Source organism: Triticum dicoccoides, chromosome 7A (assembly GCF_002162155.2).
Source record: "Triticum dicoccoides isolate Atlit2015 ecotype Zavitan chromosome 7A, WEW_v2.0, whole genome shotgun sequence".
Taxonomy (NCBI): Eukaryota; Viridiplantae; Streptophyta; class Magnoliopsida; order Poales; family Poaceae; genus Triticum; species Triticum dicoccoides.
The window spans coordinates 726,653,971-726,678,359 of NC_041392.1; the positions used below are offsets into that span (position 1 = coordinate 726,653,971).

General features: G+C 45.5%; 1 protein-coding gene across 3 annotated transcripts; it reads left to right on the top strand.

Moving 5' to 3' along the window:
• The first annotated feature begins 935 nt into the window (after positions 1-935).
• On the top strand, positions 936-20,498 carry LOC119330021. 3 transcript variants are annotated; one of them, XM_037603130.1, is made up of 17 exons: positions 936-1,090; positions 1,939-2,022; positions 2,134-2,285; positions 2,692-2,953; positions 3,202-3,421; positions 3,512-3,638; positions 13,445-13,657; positions 13,758-14,183; positions 16,800-16,820; positions 16,916-16,974; positions 17,075-17,129; positions 18,516-18,552; positions 18,639-18,970; positions 19,086-19,217; positions 19,308-19,453; positions 19,603-19,674; positions 19,816-20,498. In XM_037603130.1, exons 3-17 carry the CDS (start codon positions 2,145-2,147, stop codon positions 19,937-19,939), a joined length of 2,367 nt encoding a protein of 788 aa, XP_037459027.1. In that variant the 5' UTR covers positions 936-1,090; positions 1,939-2,022; positions 2,134-2,144; the 3' UTR covers positions 19,940-20,498. The 3 variants fall into 3 exon arrangements, with proteins under 3 accessions (XP_037459027.1, XP_037459026.1, XP_037459028.1); XM_037603129.1 differs by having other exon boundaries at positions 2,137-2,285; XM_037603131.1 differs by having other exon boundaries at positions 2,137-2,285; positions 3,358-3,421.
• The last annotated feature ends 3,891 nt before the right edge of the window (positions 20,499-24,389 follow it).

Sequence of the window (24,389 nt, forward strand, 5' to 3'; positions counted from 1 at the left end):
CGCGACCAACGAGGCCGGAAATATTCATATGTCGTGACCGACGAGTCTGGACGCACTATCTCCTTGACCGACGAGGCTTGGAGTCATTATCCCTTTCCGTGACCGACGAGGCCGGAACCCTTTTGTCCTGGCCAACAAGGCCAGACTCACTTTGTTCGTGACCGACGAGGCCGAACACTTTTTTGAGACTTCACTATGAACCCGGTGCCGACAAGGCCGGATGTCTCATACCAAAGGCCGACGAGGCTTTGGGATATCATTACATGCCACTTTTACTTCTCAATATACCATGAGAATATTTCAGGTTACAAGACGACGACCATCAACACAACTTAATCGGAGGTGTTCTGCGGGATTACCAGTAGATGTAATTAACCGAATTGTCTTACGAGGCTCCGGGAACCAGAACCACCACAGTCGCTAGATATTAGTCAGATATACTTGTCCATGGCGCAACTTATGTAATCATGTGAAAAACTGCACTTTGCAATTCTCATGAGAATTAATAAAGCAGTATTTCACTATGTGTGATTGTCTTTTATTTATTTGTATACTAATGTATACTGGCACGTCCGCTTTTTTATTACCGTTACGCATTAGGAAATACCCCTGCCGGAGGGACGTTTCTTTTTCATGAAACACCAGAATATTAGGCCGAGCCCATTTAATTGCGGGAGTTAGGCGGGTTCGCACGAGATGCTGGCTCTGCTATTGCTCTAAGTTTGGCCACGGAACATGTCCCGTGTTACGAGAGAGGGATCGAGGATAAGAAGTAGAGTGGTGGTGGTGGGCCAGCAAAGGACCTGTGTCGCACGTGACAGTGTCAAAAGCGTGTCGGCGTGTGGAGAGCGGGCGTGACCGGCCGTAAGTTCAGCCCGGCCAGCCGATTCTAAATCCTTGCTTACCTTTATACTAATCCATGCGGAGCTCAGTTAACTAGACTTACCAGCCTCGAGTCAAGTCAAGTCAACTTTGTATATTACCCACCCACGCTCACCTACCGAGCTGCTGCAAGGATACCAGACCAGAGACCACCATTCACTCAGCTCGTTTCTCTCATCATCGATCTATAAACGTCTGCTCTCTCAAGGTCAGTGCTGTCGCTTTATGCAGCTGATTGATTGTTATCTTCAAGCTGTCGATCGGTATTGTTAATCCATGGCCTCTGCCTGCTCTTGTCGCCTCCGCTGCCCGGAGAGGAATCCCTCTTCCTCTGCAAATCCAGATCCAGAGTAGATACTACGTTCTAGGGTCGCCGCCGTCGGACAGCAGCAAAGCGTCTAGCCCAGATCTAACTAAAACTTGCGGAGCCGGCGGCGCTGCTGCAGCTGCAGGATTCCCATGCTTTGCATTTCCCTCCAACATTTGGCGCCATTCCTCCAGATCTGATCTGACCACTCAACTGTACTCTGCTGCTTCTTCTGATGATCTTCACGGCCTACTCTGCTTCTTTCTTCGCCAGCAACCTGTGCCCCAGCCATGCGGCAAAACCGGTTTCTTCCTTCTGCCCGTGCGTGTGTGCGCGTTTCAGCAGGCGACGGTGCATCCAGATTGCCGGCACCAAAGCTTGTCGCTGCTGCTGCACCATGATGTCCCTGCTTCCGTGCGTGCCGAGCCCTTGTCTGCCATTTTGGACAGGCAGCGAGCTATTTAGTATGGGGCAGTCCAGGCTCTGCAAAAGAAAATGCAAGATTAATTAATTAATCCCGGGGAGCTTCCACATGCTGCAAAATATGTACATAGTATTTTCTTCAGGACTTCTTGAGCTGTGCATCTTTTTAATTCCGTGGAAAAAGGGTAGAAGGGCATTTTTAGTGGTACATCAAATTAGGCATTTTTAGCCATACTGTTATCTCAACTTTACAAGCATTATGTCATGTGTGTATCGACTTTGTTACATATCTTACAATAATTTCGTTTATTTTGCATTTAATGCAGGGTTTGTGCTAAATATTTGTTGGCGCATGAATGATTTCCTGGAGTCAACTTTCTTGAACAATTACCATATGCTGCTATAGAAAGGTACTAGCGATCCAGTCAAACGTCAGTTCTCCATCGAATGCTGCTCCAGTAGGAACAAACCTTTTTTTTTTGTTAGTGTTGAAAGTGCATATTCTGAAATTGATTGCACAGCAGGCAGATACATGGATATTGAGGTCCTGCAGCGTATACTTGATGGAAGAGAGAAGCCAACAAATCTATCGTTCACACTTTTGAAGAGTATCACAGAAAATTTCTCAGATGATCGAGAAATTGGCCATGGTGGATTCGCAACGGTTTATAAGGTAAATTATCTTAACAGAAATTAGGCATATATCATCATCTAAGATAATGCTTGATATTCTTATATTGACTTGAGCCTCAGTAGTTAAAATCACAGTATATATAGCTGTTACATATATTTCCAAGATACTCATTAGTTTTTGGGGTAGTCTGCATATATATTGAAGTCAGTCAATCAGGCAGATTCTTGTACCATAAAGAAAAGACAATTCTGTGTGTGGTACTCCTAGGGTAGAGACATGGTGTCTCGCGTTTTATGGCACAAGCCTGCTCACATGCATTAGTTGGTCAGGGAGTCCCAAATATGTGGTGGCGCGAGTATTGTGTTACTCACTTCATCTCTTTATTGCATAGCACCTTCAAATTCAGCTAGACATTCTTTAAATGCTCACAAGAGAAATTAAACAGGGAGTGCTCCCAAATGGGAATGTTGCTGTAAAGAGGATAAGGAACGGCTATACAATCAACGAGACCTTTTTTTATCGAGAAGTTGACAGCCTATTGAACATTGAACATAAAAATGCCGTACGGTTTCTTGGCTTTTGTGCTAGCACAGACCAGATAGCCATACCAACTGGAGGATCGAAAGAACATATTTATGCCGAGGTACGAGAAAGATTACTCTGTTTTGAGTATATCAGCAATGGAAGCCTGCAAAAATGTATTACTGGTACGTTGTTGCATCCGATATTTGTTATCTTTGTTTATTTATCTTTTTCCGTTCATTTTATGTTGACGCATTTTATTTACAATCAAGAAGGTGTAGACTAGAACACATATGTTGATGTCACTTGTTGTTCAGTATATAGCTTGCATAAATCAATTGTTATAAAATAAATCAATTGTTGGAAGCTTCCTTAAAAGAAAAATCAGTTGTTGGAAACTTTCATTCTCGCTGCTACTTTTTCTATTATTCAGATGAATTAAGGGGACTGGAATGGAATACACGTTATAAAATAATTAGAGGCATCTGCGAAGGTTTGCATCATCTGCACAAGGAAAAGCAGATATATCATATGGATCTGAAACCCGACAATATACTACTAGACAATGATATGCTGCCGAAAATCACAGATTTTGGTTTATCCAGACTTGATGAGAAGTCAAAAACTATGAGTGAAGAACGTCATGGATCACTGTAAGCTATGCATCAAAAGAACATGTTTCTTTGCATTTACTCTCACATTGTTTGATGTTATAATGCAATGAAACACGACCTTTTATGCAGAGGATATTGTGCTCCAGAATACCTACATCAGGGAAAGATGTCATTCAAATCAGACATGTACAGTCTGGGTGTCATAATTATTGAACTAGTGACAGGACAAAAGGCGATCCCCAGCAATAATAACAATGTATGAAGGTTTTATCTCGCCATGGAGCCAATCTCTTTTTCGAAATATCTTTAACTTTCTACCTTGCATATTTTTTACAATATTTTTATTAATCATATTTAATTTGCATATTATGGTGTTGGATGGCATGCATATCTAGTAAAATAATACATATTAGATGAGAAAAATAAGCCATGCGATGTTCATTCTCAAAAACCTATGCGCGCACCACCGAGAAGTAAATTCTTTGGCAGATAGTGATATTGAGTTACCCATTACTCGTACCACAATTTAGAAATTGATTCTGATGGATGGTAGCTTCATGTGATGGTTTATAACATTTTCAGCCATCTGGTCCCGGGTCACCGGCCCTGTCTCTTCACAGCTTCCCAGAGTCCTTGGACCACTCTCACTTCACGCTGAAATTGTATATTATACCATGCTATGTTGCTTATATGTGACCTTGGTGGATTTAAGAAATACCCACACACTTGATTTATCCACAACGAAAATTAATTAGTTTTGCTAAATTTTAGTCAACTGAGACTTTGTTATGTCTCGATCGATGCTATATTCATGAGATTTTACGCGGAGATCCGTGCAATTTTTTTTCTTTTTTTTATATGTTATGCCACTCCGCTGAGACTTGGTTAAGGCTCAGTTAACAAAGATCTAGCCAAGGTTTGTTTTCCTCCTAGGAAACACAACTTGTGAGCGTTGTTTATTCTACTTTTTCCGAGACCATGTCAAGAGGGCAGGGAGCTCATGCGGATATAAGAAAGGTTGTCGACCAAAGGATGACCATGCAAAACCGTGACAAATGAGACAAATTCCCTAGCTAAACTAGACCAGGAGTGTTATCCTCGAGAATAGCAACACTGCAACCCGATGGCACCATCTTGTTTTAATAACCCGTGCGCCCCCTTAATGTTGACAACACCGATGCCGGCCTAAGCTGACCTCCACCGTGGAATTTGTTCGCCATCCCTAGTCAATTGTGACTTTCAAGCGAGTTCTTTCCTCCGAGGAGGAAAACAATGCATCGTGTGCACCATATTTGCTAGCATCGACCCCATTGAAAACTTATTATTTCGCCTCGAACCGCACATGACCACCCTATCAAACCTTGCGGAGTGGCTCACTACACCAATAGCCATCTCTTGCACCAGATCCGTCATCTCCAACATTGGAGAAGACACAGGAAGGGGAGAAGGCCCCTGCTGTTGCCCAAGTTGCCGTCCACATCGTCTGTAGGGGAGAAGGCCCCTGCTGTTGCCCACAGTGTTAGGCGACAGGCTGGTCACGCTCATGACCAGGTCAGTGTGGGCGTTGCCTTACGATCATTCCCACGATCGCCACTACTTCCATGTATGAGTCCGGGCTCCCTCCCGCATATATATGTACTCTGTATCCTCTTGTATGAATCAATGAAAGCACTCTCAAAGTTTACATGGTATCAGATACGGTTTAGATCCTCTCTCTCCTCTCTATGACGAACCCAGGCGGAACTCCTTCTCAGCCCGCCGCCGACAGCCACACCTCTCCGGCCACTGGCACCCAAACCTTACCTGCTCTCTCCACCTCCACCGCTCTCTCCTTCAGCGACACCATCACCGACATTACTCCGTTCATCCCCATCGTCCTCGATCTCAACAGCCACAACTACTATCACTGGCGTCATCTTTTCGAAATTCATCTCGGGCGATGTTCTCTCCTCCACCATATCTCCGGTGATGCTCCGTACGATCCACGCTGGCTCAAGGACGACCTCGCCATCATTCAGTGGCTCTACACACGCATCTCCACCGAGCTGTTCAACCTCGTGGTCACCGACGGCGCCTCCGCCCGCGACATTTGGGCCGAGCTCCGCCGCCTCTTCCAAGACAATCGCGACGCCCGCGTTTCTGCTCTCAACACCGAGCTTCGCACTATCACGCAGGGCGATCGCCCCGTTGGTGTCTTCTGCCAGCGCATCAAAGCCATCGGCGACGAGCTTCGCGAGCTTGGGGAGGTGGTTGCTGATCGGGCACTTCTCCATGCCCTCATGGGGGGGCTCGACGAGCGCTTCTCCCAGCAGGCGACCCTGATTCCTCTCCTTCGCCCTCTGCCGACGCTTCATGAAGCCCGCTCGATGCTGCAAATGGAAGAGCAGAATCAGGCGCGTAAGGCGGGCACCCCTCGCCTCTTTCATGCATCTGCCCGCCCCGCTGCACCCACGCCGGCGTCGCTCCCGCCAGTGTCCTCGCCACAACCGCCGCCCGGCTGGCGCCCAAGTCCTAACTACAAGGGCAAGAACCCAGCGTATCGGCCTCCTCAACACCGCGCATCAGGAGGGGGGGTCCCCGCTGTTCCGCCACCAGCAGCTCCGGCGCCTCCGACACCAACGGCTCCGTCGCCTTTTCCTGCACCATCTTGGCGGCTGTCTCACGATCCCTGGACGGGGCTGGTCCAGGCCTGGCCCATGCCGTGGTCTGCCCCCTCGCCCTACGGCGCGCCTCCGGCCTACACCGGCACATGGGCGCCCGGTCTGCGGCCTTCTCCTGGTGCCCCCGGTCTTCTGGGCTCGCGGCCTCCACCGCAGGCGTACACGGCGCTCGCTCCACTGTACCAGTCCGCCGCGGCTCCTACACCCGCCTCGCTGTACCCCTACGGCGTGCCATCTCCATCAAGCTGGGACCCTGCCGCGGCGCCTTCATCATCGACTACACCGCCGTACCAGCCTCCTGCTACATCTGCACCAACAACGACCACACCGACATGGGATCAAGCCGCCTTCATCGCGGCCATGAACTCTCTTACCACCCAAGACCAAGGTACCGAGTGAATTTTCGATTCTGGTGCATCCTCGCATATGTCTGCATCTTTGAGTACGCTTTCCTCCATTTATCCATCAGTTCTGTACCCCTCTATCACCATCGGTAATGGTTCTTCTATTCCTGTATCCTGCATTGGTACTTCTGCACTTTCTTCCTCCCGCTCACCCCTTCTTCTCCGTGAAGTACTAGTTGCTCCTGCCCTAATTACAAACCTTATTTCTGTTCGACGCTTCACCATTGATAACCTAGTATCCGTTGAGTTTGATCCATTTGGGTTGTCCGTGAAGGATCTTCGCAGCAAGGAGGTGATCGCTCGGTTCAATAGCTCGGGGGACCTCTACACCATTCGCGGTGACCCACCTGCTGCCGCACCTCATGCCCTACTCGCCTCCGTCACGCTCTGGCATTGCCGCTTTGGTCATCCCAGCACAACAACGACGTCGAGTCTTCTCCAACAATTCCAGCTTCCGCATGATCGCGACTCTCATGATGCTTCTTTGTGCACTGCTTGTCAGATGGGCAAGCATGTTAGGTTACCATTTAGCTCTTCTACTACCACTAGTTCGTTTCCCTTCGAGTTGTTGCACTGTGATTTCTGGACTTCTCCTATCCCTAGTAGTTCTGGTTTCAAATACTATCTTGTAATGCTTGATGACTACTCCCATTATGTATGGACCTTCCCTATTCGCTCTAAGTCAGATGTGCGTGGTCTTTTTGTTAATTTTCAATGCTATGTTGCCTCTCATTTCTCCCTCCCCATTCGTTTTCTCCAGTGTGACAATGGGCGCGAGTTCGACAATACACGCAACCGTGATTTCTTTCTTGCCCATGGCGTTCTTCTCCGTTTCTCCTGCCCTTATACTTCCCCTCAAAATGGCAAAGCTGAATGCTCCCTCCGCACCATCAATGATATACTTCGCACTCTTCTCATCCAAGCCTCCATGCCTCCTACCTATTGGGTTGAAGCTCTACGCCATGCCACACATCTCCTCAATATTCGTCCCGCCAAGAGTTGCCCTCGCTTTACACCCTATGATTCTCTCTTTCTGGCCTCTCCCTCTTATGACGATCTCCGCGTCTTCGGTTACCTTTGTTTCCCTAATATGGCTGCCACCGCTACGAACAAGCTCTCTCCTCGCTCTCTTCCCTGCATCTCTCTCGGTTTTTCTGACTCCCACAAAGGGTACAGATGTCTTGATCCTCAAACCGGTCGCGTGATCATTTCTTGTCACGTCACGTTTGACGAGCATATTTTTCCCTTTGCCACTCGTCTCACACCTGATATTTCTTTCCCTCTCTCCGCGCCTCACCACACCACGCCCGCCAAACCAGTTCTGATCGACGTGCATGCTGTGCATGGCTCTATTCACGTCCAACCAATCCCCACGCCACCCTCCTCGGCCCACATGCATGCAGACCTCTCGCGCCCACCCATGCCACCTGCCCAGCCGCATGCAGGCCAATCCAGCTCAACCGCTCCACCCAACCCATCTTCGCCCGCCATTCAGCCGCATGCAGACCAATCCGGCTGCACCACTCCACCCCCCGCTCCTCGCCAACCTGCCTCTCCCATGTCTTCTCTTTCTTCTTTCGCCGACGCCTGCTCCAGCCAGGACACCTCACCAGCCATAGCTCTTTCATCGCCGGCGTCCTCGTCACCTTTGCCTCCTCGTGCTGTTTCTGTTCCGGTACCACACAACAACCACACCATGCGTACCCGTAGTAAGTCCGGTTTTGGCCTTCCGGTGGATCGTCTCAACTTGCACGCTTCCGCTTCATCCATTTCCCCTTTGCCCGTGTCCTACAAGGCTGCCCTCCTTGATCCCAACTGGTTCCACGCCATGAAGGAGGAATACGATGCTCTCATTCTCAACAACACATGGTCTCTGGTTCCTCGCCCCTCTGGTGCAAATAGTCTCTGGAAAGTGGGTTTTTCGTCACAAAATTCCATTCTGACGGCTCTCTCTCGCGATACAAGGCTCGTTGGGTGTGTCGCGGTGATTCTCAACAGCCCGGCATTGACTATGATGAAACATTCTCTCCCGTCGTTAAACCTAGCACCATTAGAGTTGTCCTCAGCCTGGCTGTCTCCTCTTCCTGGCCTATCCATCAGTTAGATGTGAAAAACGCTTTTCTCCATGGCAGCCTCGCCGAGACCATGTATTGCCGCCAGCCTCTCGGTTTTGCTAACCCTTCCTTTCCCGATCATGCATGCCTTCTTCAGAAATCCCTCTACGGCCTAAAGCAGGCGTCTCGTGCCTGGTTTCAGCGATTTGCTTCCTTCCTCCACACCATTGGGTTCGTCCCTTCCCGCTCTGACTCTTCGCTCTTTATTTTTCACTCCTCCTCCCATACTGCCTACCTACTCCTATATGTAGACGATATAGTTCTGACTGCCTCCTCTGACTCCTTTCTTCACCACATCATCTCCTCTCTTCACAAAGAATTTTCCATGATAGATCTTGGTTCCCTTCACCACTTTCTCGGTGTTACTGTCTCTCGCTCATCCTCGGGTCTTTTTCTTTCTCAACGCCGGTACACCGTCGATCTTCTCTCTAAAGCTGGCATGCTCGAGTGTCACCCCTCTCGCACCCCCGCAGACACTGGCTCTAAGCTTTCTTCTGCTGGTGACCCTGTCCCCGACCCTACCTACTATCGCAGTATTACCGGTGCTCTGCAATATATGACTCTCACTCGCCCCGATCTTGCCTACTCCATTCAACAAGCATGTCTCTTTATGCATGATCCCCGCCTGCCTCATCTCAACCACGTCAGACGTATTCTGCGCTATCTCAAGGGCACTCTCGATCATGGTCTCACAATCACCGCTTCCTCCCCCGCTTCTCTTACAGCGTACTCTGGTGCAGACTGGGCGGGGTGCCCAGATACTCGACGGTCTACCTCTGGTTACTGCGTGTACTTGGGTGATAACTTGGTTTCTTGGTCCTCGAAACAGCAGCTCACGGTCTCTCGATCTTCTGCTGAAGCAGAATATCGCTCGGTTGCTCATACTGTGGCGGAAACAGTCTGGCTACGTCAGCTTCTTGGCGAGCTTCATCGACCCATTTGGCAGGCGACGATTGTTTTTTGTGATAATGTTTCAGCAGTGTACTTGTCTTTGTAATCCTGTGCAGCACCGTAGAACCAAGCACATAGAGATTGACATACATTTTGTAAGGGGGAAGGTAGCTCTAGGTGAGGTCCGTGTTCTTCATGTTCCTACCAGTGCACAATTCGCGGATATCTTCACCAAGGGACTGCCACCAGCTTCGTTCTGTGACATCCGATCCAGTCTCAACGTCGTCGAACCTGCCGCTGACACTGCGGGGGGGTGTTAGGCGACAGGCTGGTCACGCATGACCAGGTCAGCGTGGGCGTTGCCCCACGATCATTCCCACGATCGCCACTACTCCCATGTATGAGTTCGGGCTCCCTCCTGCATATATATGTACTCTGTATCCTCTTGTATGAATCAATAAAAGCACTCTCAAAGTTTACAAGAAGGGCGACGGTAGGTGAGCATGAATTTAGAAGGGCGACGCCAAGGGGTGGGTCCCTGGGTTCTTCCGCCATCTCCTGCTCCAGATCCGAAGTTCTGACATGACATGCGGGACCATGATGGCTATGACGATGTGGAAGACGACAGTGATGCCGGTGGCATCCTTGCACTTGCACGACAACTTCTGCTCGTCCCCATGATGTGTCTGTTCCCGGTTTGCGGATAGCGACGATAGGGCAGGCACAGGCTGGATGGCTCGTGGTCTTTTGTTTGCGTAACTAATCCCCACTAACCGGTGTGTTTGCTTCGTCGACGGTGAAAGTAGTCACCAGTGACGTTTAATCCCTGACCGGCCCAAAAACCGCCAGTCCTGGGATTTAGGCATCCATCAGTGATGTATGAAATCTCTAGTGCAGTCTGGTAGGTGTTAAGTTTTTGTTTGAGTTCTGGCGCTTGCTGTAGTACTGGTGTGACAAGTATTCTTGGAGGGGTAGATGCTAAGCAAGGTCGTATTAGAGTCAGTTTGTCGTGTACAGTTTGGACAAAGTTGGTCCATGCCGATGTGTCTTAGTAGTGTCAGTTTGTAGTGCTGATTGAGTGTAATTTAGTTTGGCGTTCAAGTTTGACAATTTAGGAATTGTAGCACAACGTGTACGTGGTGTGCTCTGAGTCCAGATTCCGGGCAGGTTTAGTTAGCCGAGTTCGAGTGGTACAAGTGGTCGTCTGGTTGTTGTATGTATATGCTCTTGTGGCAAATTTTAACATGATCCCTCTTACCTCTTTTTTTACATGTGAGATAAGAAAGTAAGAGTTAATCAAACCACTAATTAATGAAATTAACGGCTCAGATATGTTATATACTCTTACCTATCATATGAAAAGAGGGAGCATGTTAAAACTAAACCACGTTGTGCTTTGCAATTAGATTGTGTCCTTGGCCATCGGATCAGATAATGCTTGGTCATGCGGATCAGATAGGTGGTTATCCATGTATTTATGTTGTCATACTCTGTTGAATAATAATAAAGATGGCTGCATACGTAGATTGATGCATAGGCCGGAGTTACCCTCCTTTATTTAGAATAAAATAAAAGAAAGAAGAAAATACCGCTGCTAACTCGCAGGACTGAACCGAACCAACCAGGAGGAAACCCAACAACCACCACAGCCACTATGAAGTTCAACATTTGTTGACGGCCGGCACCACCCCCACCGCAACATTTGTTGATCATCAACATTCTGCAGCGTCCCTGTATAGAAGTGACATAGAGGAGTAGCAAGTAGGAGATGGGTGCTGCAGAAGCCAAATTGGCGATTCAGAACAAGCGATCATGACAAGATGAAAGCGTCGCAAGCTTCAGGCGCATCCCATGCGAAGTTAGTGTCCTTGTTCTGCATCAGACATAAGACATCAAGGTTCCAAAAGCCACAGTGCATGTCTGACGTTTAGTCAACTTTGGACTGCCCATTCTTACGCCTTGTAAGCATAGCACCATCAAGGTTTTTGTGCTATATATATATTTATAAGAGAGCTTTCGCGAACATATATTTTTTTCTTTTGAAAAGGAGGTTGAACCCCTGGCCTTAGCCAATTTTATTAAATTATTCAACAAAGTCTTACAAGATAAAACATTAGGCCAATTTTACTAAATTATTCAACAAAGCCTTACGAGATAAAACATTGATCCATTCGAAGCCACATTCTAGGAGACAAGTGTCGCCACACCTACAACCTTAATGATAGGGTGGCCATGATCAGGGCGCCCTGACCTTACACCTATGCACATCATCTAAAACACAAGCCCTTAACGCGCACCGCATGCACACGCTCCAAAAGTCGCTGTACCCTTCTTTCGTGAACCAATCTTGAGGACTGGGGTCAACACATAGACCTTGCCAGACCTGCCATCATGATGCCAAACAACAACACCGCCCTGCATGCGTGCATCATCATGAGTCTGCCGTCGAGACCCCGTTACACCATGCCGCCGAGACTGCCGTCTTCGACTAGGAAGAAAGCATGCCGCTCCACCTGAGCACCCCTCCAGCCAGCTCTAAAAAACAAAGCGGAGGAGAACGGCGCCGCCCGCTGCCATTGTCTGTTCCGGGTCTCCGCGATCAAGGGTTTCCCTAGAGTAGCCCGGGCTGGAAGACGAGAGCCGCGGCAATGATGCCTTCGACAAGGTAACGACACAAATACGCAGCCATCGTCCGCCATGACCAAAGTTGGCCTGTTTTTCACTGGCATCCGCACATCCCCGCAGCCGCAGCCGGCTAGATCGCCACCAACCACGAGGTCAGTGCCGCCACCATCATCTAGAGCCATTGCCCTAGTTTTCGATCCGTGAACCCAAAGTGTTGTGGTTCTCCCGCATCTAGCGCGATCGACTTTGGAGATAGCTCCGGCCGCCACACGCCTCGTACGACGAAACCGGGTACGGGGTCCCGTGATCTGCCGTCCCTAGGCACCGTGACATGGAGCCACCTTCTGCCCAGTCATCCCCGGCGGAGGGGCCGCCGCCGCTTGCATTTTCGGAGCCACTGCTTCGAGGTCCTTGTGCCTCAAACCTGTCACACCCTTGCCGAGTCCGTCGTCCTCGCGGTGTCACCGAAGTGACATCGTGCCTTCGGGAGGAACAACCGCAGGAGGAGGATCTCGCACCGCTGTGCACTGCCGCTCTAGACAGCTACGCCACGGCCGCGAGTCGCCAGATCCCCGCCGCCCCTTCACCAGCTGCACGCGGGCTTTCCCGACGCCCGCCTCTGGAGATGACGAGGGGAGAGAGGGGAGGGAGGAGGGGGCGGCAGCAGGGGAGGCTAGGGTTTACTCTCTCGGTCCTCCTGGAGGAAGTGACACGAGGGAGCCTCTTCCTTTGTTCCTTGGCAAGCTGAAATACTCTGTTGAGAATTGAGATGCTACGATTTTTGCTTCACCATTTTTCTAAATAAAGGGAGAACTTTCCAGCTCTGCATGGAAATACTAGGACAACCATATTTGCACGTGTTAAAGAACATAGTTTGGATGCGTTATATAGGGAAAGCTTCAACAACCACAAGAAAAACTTACAAAACTAGAAACCAATTTTTTATATATAAATCAACAATATTCAGAATATCGAATTAGTAGCCACACAACTTCACTACGTGGAGAAAATCCATCTGTTCTGTCTCTAGCGCCTCTTTGTATGTATGAACTCTTCTCACCTCTCTCTCTCTCTTTCACACACACACACACACACAGCCACACACAACAAAGCACATGGGATGCTCGGTATGGCAAAAGATCTTTGGAGTGAGTGAGAGAGATATTGGGACCTTACGTGATTGATGATATTGGGAATTAAAACCTTATCTCTTTTTTTTTGCATCAATCCTAAGCATCCGTCGCCTTGCCTAATTTTGTGTAGATGAGAGATGCGTGTCTAAGCTGGTTTACGTGTCATCATCCCGATGCTTGAGTTTTTCTGTTGAACATTTCAACTTATTGTATGTCACGTTTTGTGGAATGACAGGTACTTAGGAGATGGAGGCACAGATGGAAGAAAACTGGGAATGAAACACCATTGGTTTACCAACAAGTAGCAAAATGCCTCGAAATTGGGTTACGCTGCCAGGAAATTGACCCATTCAAACGGCCATATATATGGGATATGATACATGTTATAAGAGAAATTGAAGGTGCTAATGAAAAAAACAGGAATGCCTATGAACATACATTTGGACAGGTAAGCTCGTATGCTCCATGGGCCTTATTAATTAGCTTTGGACTACTTACCCTGAGTATGGTGTGTAACACATATATGTACTCCTGCTCTTTTCATGAAGATAAGCCCCTACTCAGAAGATGATATGCTTGGAATTGAGCCACTCCAACTACATTTTCCTTTTGAGCTTAACAAACAGATGTCATGCAAACTTCAGCTAACCAATGAGACGGGTTCTTACATTGCCTTCAACATAAAAAATACAAGCCCCCTGGCATACTGCATACAGCCGCAGAAAGGCATTATGCCGCCACGATCCATTTGTAGTGTTGAGATAACAATGCAGCTGCAGGGCAAGACACCGGGATATATGCATCGTGACAGTGAACTTATTGTATGGAGCACCAAAGTGAATGATTGCCTTGCAGTTGAGGATATAGCTACAAACATGTTCACTAATGAGGCAGTCAATGTGGTTGATGTCGTGAATTTGGATGTGGTTTTTGACGTCAGTGAGCCACAAGAAGCAAGTGAGGAAACCCGTGTGGTGAGTTGTCTAAGAACACTAACTTGCAAAGCTTTGTTTATTTGATTAGTGTCCAGTGCAAATGATCTTTGATTGTAGTTATAGTGACAAATTGACAGACGCTCAAATCAAAATATATTTACTTATGCTTTGTAGTAGAACTGAACTTTGTGTTTTTGTGAATGAAATTGCGGAGGGATCGCTTTCTTCAACAAATAAAAGACGTCCAGATCAAACATATTTTAGAATTATTTAATACAGAGTACCGCAATATAATCAGTAGATTAGGTTGGGTTGCACATCTTTTCCTTTTTATTTTCATGTAGTATTAAATCAACAATACAAAAAGTGTTGTTGAGAAGTCAGAATTTTGTTTGTTGACAAGTCTCACCAGTTGTGTACGTGCGTGTGTGCACATCAGCACGTGATACAGCCACCGAGATACAGGTGAGATCGCTAAACTAAGAAAGAAAACTTATTTACAAAAGCTATGTATAGTTAATTATTGGCTAGTACAAATGAAACTTGTGTGTAATGAATAATGGTGCAAGTAAGAGTAACAGCATGGCAGAAATTTAATTAATACAAATGTCAGAAAGGGCAATAACAGCATAATAGGTTTAATATTTCGAGTAAACAATCTTTCACTCAGCCGGGATAAGTGAACTATTGGTTACCAGGGGTGTTTCATCCTTGTTTGATCAAAACTGTACATACCATATAATGCACCAGAAAGAAAGTGTTCAATTGCCTGTCTGCTGTCCCTCTATATGACTTACAAAGTTATGTCTCTTTGATTTGTGTTCAGCATAAATAATTGTTTATTGCATACTTGATTCATGGATAATTAAAATAAGCATCGCGCATCAAATCATGTTTTCCAACTGATTTTAATACAACAATATAATCAATAGTCCTTTATGTTTATATTCCAGAAAAATAAATGACATAGCCGTAGCTTGTTGTACCAATCTTTTTCAAAATTACTAGGTACTCTTTGAAATTTTACTACACAAAATGAGGAAATTCAATAGTCATTAACCACTCCAGTCACGGTAGTGTCATGACACAGACACACAACACTGATTCATCGATTAGCTGCGAAACTAACCGGTGGGCATTGGTTGTCAAGCTGAGTTGGCGACATATGAGAATTATAAGCTGAAGTGCACATAGGACCTACCTGTCTGTTATCTTCATCCCTCCTCTCTGCCCCCTCTCCTCCGTCGTCTCCTTCCCAGAAATGGGTAGGGTTGAGGCCGGAGACTTGGAGCTCGTTCAGCAACGAGGGTGGGGCCTGGATGAAGCTCCGCGGTGACGGAGCCCTTGGTGCGGTCGATCTTGGCATCCCTAGCTTCGCTCGGTCTCCAGTTTGCTGCTACTCGGCAGTCGGCATGCGCGTGCGCGGAGAAGTCAGTGTTGCCCACCACTGCTGTGTCCCTAGCCACGCCGACCAAGTCCTTGAGAAACCTTCGCTTGGTGTCCAACAACCTAGTTATCTCCACGTCCACGACCACACTTGCATCCCAAGCCGCCAGTTCGGACACCTACCGCATGGAAGTTGATCCCCAAGCCCTGCAGATGGCCTCAACCATTTAGCAGAGCATTCTGCATGAGCCCACTAGCTTCATTCGCACCATGTCGAGCGCACGGCGAACCAGAGTTTGGGCTCACCAGCCAGATCCATCCGCACTAGGTCGAGCGTACGTCGACCATATGTGGCAAATGTGCACCACCCATCCGCTGATAATAATGGACATGTGGACTGGGGACCATAACGTTGCTGTTGACGCCGAGCCTGGCAGGTGACATGACCATGGGGGTACTCCCACGTGACGCGCGCGAGCATGGGGATGTCAGTCACAGCGAGCATCAGGTTGGCCATGGTCTCCACGTAGAGTATCAGGCTGCACTACGGCGCGCACGGCCGCCTCATTGTGAGCGTCCACGAACTTGGCCGACATGCCACATGCCGCATATGCGTGGGAGCACAGCAACGCAACCACGTGGCCTCCCATGTCAACGAGCTGGAGGTGGTGCAATGGGCGTTCTCACCTCCGCGTTACCCTCGAGCGCGAGCATTGAGGGGATTGATGTGGCGGCTGTATAAATACATGTCTTCGGCCGCGAAGAGAGACGGCCGGCATCGTGTCTCCTGCTCCATCACCATTTGCGCTCTCCATTTTCCATCCCGTGCGACGATTCCGTCGGGGTTGCCTTCGCGCTCTCCATTTGCCACCCCGTGCGACGATTCCAGGCGGCTCATGCGTGCCACTTTTCCGCGGTTGATTATGCACACGTCAATCTGTTATGGAGAGAGAGAACCGTGGTCCACCAGTGAGTTTTGTTGTTAAAATGAGCTAAGTGGCAAATCAGCGCTATGTGTCATGAGTCTAGACATTGTTCCGATAGTGATGGTTATTTGTCAACAAAAAAACAAAAGATGGTTCTTCTAATTTTCTCTACTGTAAGATAAAATGATTCGAGATGATCAAGGTAAAAAGAGATCCCATCTAAATTCATTTATGTGCCTAATTTCTTTGTGGCATTTCGAATAATGTTGCTTCCGTGACGAGTTGAATTGTACTGATCCTTCCTTTTGTCTCTCTTCTTCTTCATTGCATTGATGATAAGCAGACAATCCAGCCTTTTAAACAGGTATTAGTACTTTGGTTTTCATTTTATACTCTTCCCAAGATCTTCCATCTTGGTGGTGGTTTCTCTGTCGTTGAGAGGATTTTCTGTTTGGTCAGATCATAGACGATGCGGCCGGGGTGATATATTGCATGGATGCACATCAGACAGAGCCATTGTAAGTGTGTAGGATAATATGGGCATTTTAGTCTTTAAACTTCCATTCCAAACCAGCCCATTGAATATAATTGTCCTGCTTTAATACCATTATCGTACAGGATTATAACAGGTCACAAAAATGGTTATGTTCAGATATGGAACTATGACAGACAGGCAAGTTACTCTATTACTTCGTCTGCTAGTATTTTGGATACAGAAGAAATTTATGGCCGGTTGCACTCTGCATCAGAAAGATACTCGCAGCACAAGCAGTTAGTTCATAAGAACATATACAGATTCTTTTGTTTGCCAAATACCAGGGAAGGGGTGTTTACTGATGGTCGATGGAAGCTATACCATAATGTTGAAGTTTTTGCCCACAGCCAAGAAAATATAACACTACAACAACAACAAAGCCTTTAGTCCCAAACAAGTTGGGGTAGGCTAGAGGTGAAACCCATAAGATCTCGCAACCAACTCATGGCTCTGGCACATGGATAGCAAGCTTCCACGCACCCCTGTCCATAGCTAGCTCTTTGTCGATACTCCAATCCTTCAGGTCTCTCTTAACGGACTCCTCCCATGTCAAAATCGGTCGACCCCGCCCTCTCTTGACATTCTCCGCACGTTTTAGCCGTCCTCTATGCACTGGAGCTTCTGGAGGCCTGCGCTGAATATGCCCAAACCATCTCAAACGATGTTGGACAAGCTTCTCCTCAATTGGTGCTACCCCAACTCTATCTCGTATATCATCATTCCGGACTCGATCCTTCCTCATGTGGCCACACATCCATCTCAACATACGCATCTCCGCCACACCTAACTGTTGAACATGTCGCCTTTTAGTCGGCCAACACTCCGCGCCATACAATATTGCGGGTCGAACCGCCGTCCTGTAGAACTTGCCTTTTAGCTTTTGTGGCACTCTCTTGTCACAGAGAATGCCAGAAGCTTGGCGCCACTTCATCCATCCGGCTTTTCCCTGTCAGAGACCCTACGTTCCAGCTACCTAAGCGAATCCTCCTAGGCTCGGCTAGCTTCCTTACCCTTCGCACTCGTCGAGTCAAATGCGAAGACCCTTGCTCATTTTCCACTACATCCGGGCGCCGATGTAGCGCGCCACTAAGGATGCGACGACCCGATCCTCGCTCACTTGCCACCGTATCCGGATCAAGATACGGCGCACCACTTGGGGGGTGACGGCCCGGCCCTTGCCCATTTTCCACCACACCCGGGTTCCGATGTGGCGCGTCGCTGAGAGGGTTACGCCCCAACGAAAATCTTTTGGGTTTCATCTCCATAAGAGTGGCTGAGTTTTTACGTTGGCTCGCCAAGCCTATCACAACCCTCCTCCTTTACCCGGGCTTGGGACCGGCTCAAGAAAATACAACACTAAATTGGAAAATGTTTTTGCCCACTGTTTCCTCATGGTAGTATTTCAATTGAATTACCATGAGTAAATGTGAAGGGCATCACTAAAAGCTCAATTTTCATTGGCAAATATGCCAATCATTTTGTTTGCATTGGACTAACAAATTATTCATTTATATTTATTGGCAGAAAGTGGTCGGTTCGATTAAGGTCTCAGCAGAATATGGCAAGCTCTCTGACTTCTTTGTTGGCAGAAGTTTCTTCCAGCACATGAACACTGATATGCTAATAAGATGATCGTTCTCACTGCAGTTACTAATGTTAAGTTCATTGCACCAAAGAGATGGTTTGTGGCTGTGTCACCTAGCTGCGTCGTCCATGTGTACAACTACGAATGGGAAATGCAAAAAGTCAGGAGTTTCAGAGTTGACGATGGTCCTCAAATCTATTGTGCATTAGCCGTTCATCCAACCCAGCCATATGTGCTGTCAGGATGTCATACGGAAATAAAACTTTGGGACTGGGACCAGGGCTGGAATTGCATACAGACATTTGAAGAACACTTGGATACTGTTCGTGCCCTAAAATTTAACCCAGAGGACACCAATAGTTTTGCAAGTGCTTCGTTTGATTATACAGTAAAGGTTTTGCTTTCTCTCTTATTTTTTTTGCTAAGCAAACTTTGATGCAATGATGAAGATGGAGTACATTTCATTTTATACTATACCTTGACTGGAAGCTCTGATGGTTCGTGTTCAGGTTTGGAGTCTTGATTCTCCCAAATCCAAGTATACTCTGTCTGGGCATTCGCATGTGGTGAACTTCCTGGATTTCTTCACGTGTGATAGTCAGCAGTATTTGATTAGTGGCTCTTGGGATGGGACTGCCAAGGTCCGCTATTATGTTGGAGAGTACATTCATACAACATGCATCAAGCATTTCTAATATATGTGTGCCTTGTTTTTAAAAAAAAAAAATCAGATATGGGACATGGAGAAGGAGGAGTGCATTCGTACACTCGAACATGAGTCTGAAGCTTTTCAGGTCGTTTCCCATCCCAATCTTCCAGTTCTAATTACAGGTACAAAGGATGGTGATGTTCACGTGTGGAGCTCCAGTGATTTCAGGTAACCACTAGAGTATGGCCTTATGAAAGACACACTCCTTGAGAACATGACACGTCTACATGACATTGGCATATAGCCGTTATAGTAAAGCATGTGTTATATATATAGCCGTTATAATGGTAAATTACTGAGTGCCTCATATTTCCCAGGCTCAAGAGAATACATAACTTCTGTCACAGTGGATGGGTCGTGGGTCTCGCATGTTTGGTGGGATCAGGAAGGTAATCAATATTTTTAGTTCTTATTAATTTTCTTACTTCCCTTTTGCACCATGCTTAGTTATATAGATGTTGTGGTCATTTACATCCTTTTCATTTCGTATGATTCCATAATAGTAAAGCATGTGTTCTTTTATCTATCAGGCTTGTAGTTGCACACAAAACAGGAGTGTCGTTGATGGAAATTCGTGATGAAGAAGAACAAGGTGGTAGCACAGACAGCAACGTGAATTCCTTATCAGCGACAAATTTTGAAATCCAAAGCTAGTACTACTTTGGTATAACTCACTTTTCTTGAACTTGCTACATATGGCACGTCTACCTAGTTGACCATCGTGTCCAGCATCATGAATTCCTACATCTGGAATTTGATCGATTGACTTTTGGAGATGAAAAGTATCACTCGGAGCTCAACAACCAGCCAACTCTCTCACAGAGGTGAGCATTATCTGGATTGTGTGTAGAAGATGATGATTTCGTGAAGATTAGTTATTGTTGCTCGAGAGTGAAGGGGCATATATATTTGCTTGAAATGGTCTGGGTGATGACTGTCGAATGAAGAGATACGCTATAAAGTAACAATCTCATGGTCGGGGATCCGATCCACCTATGTATTATATACTAGCCATTCCTGTGCACGGCGGCACGCCGCGCCTTGTTTATAGGCGGTGGTGTAGTTTTTATATAGTACATAAATTTGTTTTGTTTTGTTTATTCATTTTCTTTTGGTATGTAAGGAAGTGCAATGAATCAAAGGATTAACTATACCATAGAACTAACAAATATGGCTATGAAGAATTTGCAACATGATTCTGGTGTTGCTTACAGCATTAACTTCAAAATATGCATGATGGTTCTAGTACTATTTTCGGTGGAACTTAGAAGCATTAGCCATTGTTCTAGTAGTACTATTTTCGGTGAGAGTGCAATTGGCACCATCCACAGTCTTCATCTGCCATGTCTCATCTCTTGTCCCCTCCCGTTCTTTAAACAAAAATTGAAAATTCTCTTCAATATACCAATTTGTTGCTATACCTATACTGCTTTGCATCTATTCCATCTTTCTCTCTTTTACCCTTCTATTGTCCTTTAACCCTCAGGCTGCCATGCTTACCCCGTCCAGGTACGCAGGCACATGACATTGTGCTGCACATGTACATTTTTGCAAGTGGGTCTGCCATGCTAGCTTGCACCACCATTCCATTAAGGAGTAAATAACTTTACAGTCACTATGAAGTAGCAATGAAGCAAAAACAACTGTGGAAAACAATGCAGCTGCCCATACAGGAGAAAGGGTATGTGGCATTGATCCAAAACATAATCATACTTCTCATTGGCTAAAGGATATGTATCGACTTCTATACCAATATGGACTAATGTGTGGCATTATTCTAGGTAATATCCACCATAAAAAGAAAACTTGGCCACTGAAATTTTTGTTGTTACCAACAACAACAGTTTCTGCAGATCACTTGATTTTCCTACTCATTAAACAATCATTATTATTGATGAATCCAGTATCACCATGAAGTATGGATATATCATGGATGTCGTAATGCACTTGAAGAGTGTTCCATTTGTATCTCTCGGTGTCATGAAGACCGCCATTCCTGCTAAAAAGCAACTGGCCTCGGAAGATCGAGAGAGATAATAACAATGGAGATTTGACATTTACAAAATCCCAGTGTCCATATAAATCAATAAAAACTGTCTTTTTATGTGAAGTTTGCTAAAATTGTATCTTTTGAAAGGCAGGAAAGCAACATGTCTATTAAAACTAATAGGGCCCTATAAGATTGTACTGAGAAAACTGGAAACTTATATGTTCAATTCTGAACTTCCTCGAAACTAATTAAAGTAAGTACTTTGGATCAGGTTTTACACGGTAGTAGCTATGAACCCTGGGTATAATTGAGGACCAGATAAAAATGATAAAAGAAGTAGGATGCTTGTTAAATAATAGTACAATTTATAAAAGAGAGGTGCATTCTCACCACACGGTCCAATGGTGCTGGCGTGAGGTACAAAACAGAAAGAAAACACTGAAGATTGATTTCAGTTTGAGGGCATCTGGGCTACATCTATAGAGATATTAAAATTCAGATTACAAAATACCATCCACATTTAAAAAATTAAAACATGACCGTAGTGTTCCAGCAAGTCATGCATCTGTTTATACACTTGAACATGTATCAAATAAGTAAATAGGTAAATTAGTAACACTAATGTTATCCATAAAATAGACTGAGCAATTGCTTTATACTGAAATCAAGTATTGTAAGCAGAGCACACACAGTTCAGTAGTGCATTCCCCTTGCAAATGGAGATTTGTGAGGAGAGGAAAGAAATATCACAATTTAGCTTACGGTTTTACTAAAGCTATTTTTTTAATAATACATTATTATTATTTTTTAGAAATATTACACCAAAATTATTTTTTTCAAAAATAATACATAGTCGGCCAGCAGTAAGCCGACTGGGACTAATTGGCTTGCAGTAACCCAATCAGTCCTAGTCGGCTTACTGTTGGCCGATAGGTGCATGAAACCATTTTTCTTTTTCTGTTTTTGGTTTTAGTTGTTATTTTCTATTTATTCTAGCTGTCAAATGAATTTGGTTTGTGTTGAAACTTTTTGCATAAATTACTAGCAATATTAACAAGCCACATATAAATTTTCATAATTTTTGGAACATCACATATTTAAAATTGTATTTGATAGCTTCTGGTGAATATAGATAGGGTTTAAATTTATTTATCCAAATTATTTTTTTATTTTTATAAATGTTAAAATATCGAGGAGAATGGGTTAAACATTTTTGTGAAACAATTTGAGAAAACTTTTTTGGCTTTTGCATTAACCCAACTTTGAAATTCAAGTCCCAAATGCAGGAGGTTTGGCCACCGCCGTTTCATCGCTGCTTAGCTGGCCAGATGAAATCCTGTAAAGCGTCCTGCAAAATTTTTGGGATCTGTTCCGCCGGAGCGCTCGTGGTACCTAAAAAAGTTTTGCGGGCGCCCTTAAACGATTTTTCTGGATGGGCCGGTTGCGAATCTGCTACAGATGATCTAAAACGCATGGAGAGCGGGCCTGACCGGCCGGAAGTTCAGCCGGCCAGCCGACTGTAAATCGTTTACCTTAAACTAATCCATGCTCAGCTCAATTAACCAGTAATGTGTTTGTATTACTCTAACAGCCTCGAGTCAAGTCAAATCAACTTTGTATATTACACACCCACCCCCGCCTACCCAGCTGCTGCAACCTGCAAGGAGATCAGACCACCATTCACTGAGCTCGTTTCTCTCATCGATCTAACAGCGTCTCCTCTCTCAAGGTCAGTGCAATCGCTTTATGCAGCTGATTGATTGTTATCTTCAAGCTGTCGATCAGTGCTTTGATAAACTGGGAGGTTGTATTGTTAATCCATGGCCTCTGCCTGCTCTTGTCGCCTCCGCTGGCCGGAGAGGAAGGTCAGGTGGCGTCCCTCTTCCTCTGCAAATCCAGATCCAAGATAAATGGTTGTTGGTGCCTTCCCCGTTCGGTAGTAGGCAATGTCCTTTTTGTTGTCCTATGTAATCAACGTGGCCGGAATTGATTAATTCGTGTATTTTTATAACTAAGAAATACTAGTACTAGGAGAGAAGACGTGTCCTTGTCCTTTTTAGTTAGTACTAGTAAAGGTGCCCGTGCGTTGCAACGGGTATGTTCGAGTGATTCAACATCATGTTATGTAACATGTGGATATTCATGCATCCATATGGCTTTGTCGGCTTTCTTTTACCGTTATAGCATTAATTTTCTTGTCCTCCTCCTTTCCACTCGCAATCCCACCTTGAGTCCTCGACCTGCACTTCCAAACACGTGACCATTGCAATTTGGTTATATTTCACACCTCCCCCCTACCCCCTCCAGTAAACCTATCTTCTATTTGCACCATCGCTAGTCTTTGTTCTGCAATTAACATTCTAGAACAGAATACCAAACTAATTTAGGTGAACAAATGCAACATATTCACTATTATTCGAACGTGATGTGTTATTTGCTCATCCACTCCTATAGACTTCTTCCAGAATATATGTGCATTTTTTTCCAGTTAGGTTTGAAATGACGGCACTTCTATTCATGTATTATAACATGTACTCTTTATTCAGAAAATGTGCTATCTTAGTAGTTTGTACTACTTACATGTTACATCTAGTATGAGAGAGAGAGAGAGAGAGAGAGAGTGTATTGACACTTGGAACACCTCATCCCTTCCAAATAACAGCCGGGAAAATTAGTGTACCATAAATTAAGGGGTTTGTAGAATTCTTTTGTTAACAATCAGATTTCCTGTTTAAATAGAAAAGCAATTCTCAGGTAAAATTACAATTGTTCTACATATGTAGCATTCACCACTCTTTCTCTCCAGTAGTACCGCTGTGTATAGAAAATAGTATCGCCATATATAAAAAAGTATATAACTTGTTCTATGATATTAAGATATACCATGAATAGATATATTCGCTCAAATCTCTACTATTAAAGTGGGGAATGGAATCCTTCATTTACAACACCTATTTCTTGTGAAAAAATATATACCTAATTTAGGGTTTAATCTCCCAACTGAAAGAATTACCAGGACTACATTCAAATAGAAAAACTGTTAATGCAAGATAAATTTCAGCAATTAAATAAAGTTATGCACAAGTAACCAAATAGATAAATAACATCGTCCAA

Coding starts and splice junctions, on each gene's coding strand:
- LOC119330021 (XM_037603130.1), top strand. CDS start 2,145: ATGGATATTGAGGTCCTGCAGCGTATACTTGATGGAAGAGAGAAGCCA. Junction 16,821..16,915: donor CAATCCAGCCTTTTAAACAG/GTATTAGTACTT, acceptor CTGTTTGGTCAG/ATCATAGACGATGCGGCCGG. Junction 19,454..19,602: donor TGGAGCTCCAGTGATTTCAG/GTAACCACTAGA, acceptor CATATTTCCCAG/GCTCAAGAGAATACATAACT.